The sequence below is a fragment of the Chiloscyllium plagiosum genome, unplaced genomic scaffold, assembly GCF_037043375.1.
Source record: "Chiloscyllium plagiosum isolate Xiang-an unplaced genomic scaffold, Cpla_swu_hap1 HiC_scaffold_18, whole genome shotgun sequence".
Taxonomy (NCBI): Eukaryota; Metazoa; Chordata; class Chondrichthyes; order Orectolobiformes; family Hemiscylliidae; genus Chiloscyllium; species Chiloscyllium plagiosum.
Window position 1 is genome coordinate 49,630,594 of NW_028270156.1, and position 5,700 is coordinate 49,636,293.

At 38.2% G+C, this 5,700-nt stretch overlaps 1 protein-coding gene across 1 annotated transcript; it reads left to right on the forward strand.

The window, feature by feature from the left end:
- The first annotated feature begins 221 nt into the window (after positions 1-221).
- On the forward strand, positions 222-5,428 carry LOC122557853 (troponin I, fast skeletal muscle-like). The gene is made up of 5 exons (XM_043705977.2): positions 222-377; positions 481-612; positions 1,843-1,932; positions 4,089-4,271; positions 5,273-5,428. The coding sequence occupies exons 1-5, from the start codon at positions 348-350 to the stop codon at positions 5,360-5,362; spliced, it is 525 nt and encodes a 174-aa protein (XP_043561912.2). The 5' UTR covers positions 222-347; the 3' UTR covers positions 5,363-5,428.
- The last annotated feature ends 272 nt before the right edge of the window (positions 5,429-5,700 follow it).

Sequence of the window (5,700 nt, forward strand, 5' to 3'; positions counted from 1 at the left end):
GCTCAGGATGAGATGATGCTAGGAAACTGATACACTGGACTCAGGCATTAATTTATACATCAACTTACAGCTCCCTTCAAGGCATAACTATTCAGCTTCATGTTGGGGAGAAATATGAAATAAATCCAGTGTTGGGTCACACCAAGTCAGGCTTTTTAAATAGCATGGTTTGTTGAAAAATGGTTTGTTGGAATGTCAATTCTGAGATGACTTGTTTGACTGGAAGAGACTTCACACTAACAGCATGTTCCTTTGCTCCGCCAAACATTTGAAATAATCTGTTTCTAATTTACTTTCCAATCCTTGTTTCTTTTTCTGTTTCTGGATCCTTATAGAAAAAATCCAAGATGACTTCTTCTCGCAAAATGCATCTGAAGGTAACTTTTCAGCCTATTATGCATTTTATTTATACTAGTTATAATGTACAATGTCTTCATTGTTTCGCATATAACTGGCTGATTTATTTCATTTGTATTTTAGAGTTTACTGCTCTCTCTTGCTAAAGCTGCACTTGAGAAGGAAGAAGCAGATCGGATAGCAGAGAAGGAGAGGTATATGGAAGAACATTGTGGACATCTGCAGACTGGTGGGCTTTCAATGGCCGAGTTACAGGTTGTTGCAAGATCATTTTCTGAATAATCAGTCTATATTTCTCCTTGTTCTGAGCGGATTATAGGGTTGAATTATCAGCAATTATGGAACATGTATCAAAATTCATTGGCCAAGTCAATATCGTAGAATGTTTTCCGTTAACAGCCTGGGCAGTAATCTATTTTACTATTTTGTACTATTTTAATTATCAATGCTGTCACTAGGATAGAATCCCAAAACCATGATTTGCAAAACAAATGTATTTTATGAGGGTGGCTTTTTCACATACACCCGAATCCATGTTCACTTTGACAACCAAAAGATTTATTCTGTAAAAGTGAATACAGTAATTCACAAATCACAAAGAAATTTGCTTTTTTTTCCCATAATTTCCATTTATAACCTATCTCTCAATTAAAGGCCCATGCCCTATTTGGGAAAGTAGGCCTACTTCCAAGGTCTCGCTGTCTATTCACTGTCACTATCAGGGCAGCATGGTGACTCAGTAGTTAGCACCTCTGCCTCACAGTGCTAGGGACCTAGATTCAATGACAGTCTTGGGTTACTAGATAGAGTTTGCACGTTCTCCCTGTGTCTGCATGGGTTTCCTCTGGGTGCTCTGGTTTCCTCCCCGAATCCAAACATGTACAGGTTAGGTGGATTGGCCATGGGAAATTGCCAATAGTATCCAGGGATATACAGGCTAAGTTGGTTAGCCTTGGTAAAAATGCAGAGTGACATGGATAGGGTGGGTTGCTCTTTGGAGCATCAGTGTGGGCTGAATGGCCTCTTTCCACATCATAGGGATTCTATTCTGTTCTGCTGAAGGACCCAGAGGAAAATGCTGCATTAAACGTTCCCTTAGGAACTGTCTTAAGAACTTATTTCAGTCAAAGCATGTGTTTTGAATAAATTTTTTTTAAGAAAAGCCTCTGGCCCACTTTTGGCAAAATACTATAATGACACAGCAGCAAAACTCAGATGAAATTGAAGCTCAATGTGTAAACTCGCACAATGGTTCACCTCCTTCATGCTGACTTCACATTGACTCTTCTAGCTCTCCAATGCCATTTGGCAGTCAATTATTTCTTCCCATCTGAACTTACTGATCCACCCAATGTAGTTTCCAAAAGGCCCTTTGTCAATTCCAGTTATAAAATGAGTGAGCTTTAAACCACACTGCAATTGCACAATGAAAAGCAAGAACCAGAGACATTGCAATGTTGATCTTTCTCACATCTGTCTCAACAGGACTTGTGCAAGAAACTTCATGCAAAGATAGATGTTGTTGATGAGGAGAGATATGACATAGAATCGAGAGTTAATAAGAGCACCAAAGAGGTAACAGTCACATTTTAAAATTCCTCACCATGTTTTGTTCTTTCTTGGAAAAATATTTTAGATTGATACAAAGCGCTAAAGAAACATTAAGTCCTTTGACACTTAAACCTGTACCCATGTTATTGTTTCATTTTAATGAGCTATAAAGTACAGCATTTATTTTGAAAGCAAGGGCAGAATTCAAAAGACAAAAAAAATCAACCAATGGATGGCAGTCATAAAGTAATCACTGGTGTGGGCTTGAAATTGCAAAATAGACTGATAATGAATCAACAGGCCCATTAAGGATTGTGGAGTTGTGTAAGGGCTGTGGGTGACTGGTGGAGTGGGCACTCTGCTTGTCCTTGTTTCATGTTACATACAGTTTATACCTCCCTAATCCAGTAGTATTGGGACAAGGTAATTTGCTAGAGTACAGAAAGTGACATGTCGGAGTCAGCATTGGTGTTGTTAAAACAATTTTTTTCTTACTCCTGGCCTTCTGCTGAAAGAGGTGATCAATGCTGAGAACTCTGAAGTCCCCTTAAAGTGCCTTCCAACAGTTAAATGCTGGGGTCTTCCTTGCTGCACTGCAAAATACATCTTGTTTAGAGAAAACTGGAACTTATTGCAGGTGCTGGATCCCAAAGGTTGCTGCACCAGACAGTGCAGGATTAGGGAGGTATGGACTGTATTATAATAGGAGGGTCAAATTTACTTCAGTTGGCAATAACCATGGCCACTGGAAAATCCTACACAGGACACACCCAACAAATGCTCCTCAAGTAGGCAACAAATGTTGCTGCTGGGCCCTTCAATAAGTGTGAGGCTCATCATTTTCATTTTCATATTAGTGCCTACCTTATGCAGCTGCCTGCCTATAAATGAATGTGACACAATGATTGGTTGAAATTTCTTGCACTGCTAAATTAGTATGTTTTGCATATGTGTTACATGCAATAAGCATAACATATTCCAAATTCTACACTATGCATTGCTGAATACTTGTTTGGAGCTATGAATTGAGGAAAAATCATGTCAAACGTGCTCCATTGAAGTAAAAGGACCATAGAGCAGTGACAGATGCACTTTTGGTACAGCGTATTTACATTTTCATCTTGTTTTTAACATAATCACTTCCCCAAAGATACAGGGATAATGATTGCATTGTAGTGGTGTAACTAAATATTCACAATGTCCGCCACAATGTTTCAAGTGATTGTGACAAACGCATTCATACATTTTTTATCCTACTAAAAGTAATCATTTTTTGTTTCTCTCTAATTAAGCATTCTCTTGATAAAAATCAATGAAGTTCTGTGGTGAACGAATAGAAGACTAAGTGTGATCAATGAAAAAAAGTTGCATTCTTTCGAACAGGATCAATGTTGCATTTTCTCTAAGCAGAATAGAGCAACAATTTCAATTTTACACAGGAAAATTACTTGGTGTGAACTAACAGAAAACTGAGTTATATCTTATTCTTGATCAACATTACCATCTTTCAGTGGTCAGAGTTTCCAAGGTTTCCAGTGAAGAAAGATGTTACATTTGGATATCTACTGGGTAGATATGCACAAATGCACAAATTTTAAAATCAAAGTTCCAGATTGGCACAAACAACTAAATTGGGAAATAGTCAATATGAGGTGTTAAACTTTGGTTTTAACAGTCTTGTTCTCTCTCAAAGCTCCTTTTATGACATTTTCTAGAAAATTGTCAGGACTTTTCTGTTCCCTTTAACTGCGCTGGCAGTGATCAACTCTTTAAGTCAGTTGCAAATTCTATCAGGAGTTCCCCCTGCAAAAATAATGAGAAGAAATAAACTGGGATTGGGAGGGGTTGTGGAAGTTTCTTGAGCATGAGTAAGACATTCCAGATCCAATTTCAATGCAATGAGAATGAAGGAAATCTTAGGATTGTGGGTCATCTCATATTTGCATCCAACAATATTTTTGACTCATTTACAACAATAGTTTATGTCGATGTAATGAAAGTCCCAAAGTACCTCCCAAAGGAAGTAAGCAAGCCATATGAGAGATATAGATGACCAAAAGCTTAGTTAAAGAACTAGTCAGTCTTAAGAAAGTCGTAAAGGAAGACAAAAGATTGAGCAAGAGGTGGAGAAGAGGAGAGCTTGAGGTAAATGTTTATTCTGAACTCTGTCAATATTTCAGATTGATGATCTGAACTTGAAAGTCTTTGACCTGAAAGGCAAATTCAAGAGGCCACCACTCAAGAGAGTCCGTATGTCTGCTGATGCCATGTTACGTGCTCTACTGGGCTCCAAACACAAGGTGTCCATGGACTTGAGAGCTAACCTGAAACAGGTGAAGAAAGAGGACACTGAGAAGGAGAAGGTAAGGCAACATTCCTGAAAACAGTGGCTGAAATTTCATTTCTCCCTTTGACAGCTTTTACCTCTGCACTGGCCACTTAAAGACAGGCATTGGATCAAAATGCTTGAATTCCCTTCTGAGCAGCACTGTGGGTGTACCTACATCCCATGGATTGCATCGTATTTAAGAAGCTGGTTCACTCCAATTTCCTCCAGGGCATTCAGAATAGGCAACAAATTCTGGCCTTGCCTACATTTTTCATGTCCATGTACTTTTAAAAAACAATTTCAAGCAATCAATTACAATGAAATCTATATTAGATGTGGATCAATATCATCTCTTCCTCCCTCTCCACCTCCAAATATTAATTTTTGCACTTGCAAAATGCTGTATCTTCATGCCAATGGAATCACATGCCTTTATTAAGTCAATAAATTAATATACTTGTCCAATGAAAGCAGCAAAACAAAGCTTTTCATTGCATGATAATTTTGTATTATGTCAAATATTAAGTCCTACAGATCCATGCTTAGTACTGTGCAGAATAGTCCATTATCAATCGACCACTTCCAAAACTGTTCAGGCATCTCTCCACTGTTCTGAACAGAATTGAGAACAGCAATTCAGTTGGCTCATCAGTTCTTCATCTGTACTGACCTTTCTGATCTCAACTGGTAGCATTAGTAGTGGTCTAAGAGTTTAGTTCCCCTCATTGGGTAAGGAGGAGAAAATCAGCTCAATGTACCAACTCTGCACCCTCCTACCCAATCAAATACCCTCCCACCTCCAATTGTTTCTCTGCAGGGATATTTAATTCCACCCCTTGTCTGTGTCGACTAAACAGATTCCAGACAAATTTAATGTTTCATTTCACAAATTTTATCCATAACTTCTGATAGCTTAATGATTAGTTTAGTGAGTAAATGTGTTTTGTGAGGTAGTATTGGCCCATATTGGAAAGTTTGAAAGTCGTTATTTTGCTAAACTTCATCCTTAAATTTGACAAATTACTCCCACTGCAGGATCTGCGTGATGTTGGAGACTGGCGTAAAAACATTGAAGAGAAGGCTGGAATGGAAGGCAGAAAGAAGATGTTTGAGGGCGCTGAATAAAATTGTCACCATGTAACCAAATACTGTATTGCATTTAGTATTTGTAATAAAATATATGTAGGTCAACATTGTCCTTATCGCTATTGAAAATACATATATGGTTTAGTTAGTCCTATGTGGGACGAGAGGATGACACATTAGTTAGAAAGAAGGAGCTGGGAACTAGCTTGAATTCAATCCATCATTACACTGCTTGATATTGCACCATGATTTGTTGTAGCTGGGCATTAAACAGCATTTGCTATTAGTTGGCCTTGCCTTTGCCCATTTTGAATGTTGATGTTTTGAAGTCCAAGTTTCTGAAAATGCAAGCTGATAACTTTGCTGTGAAGGAAACC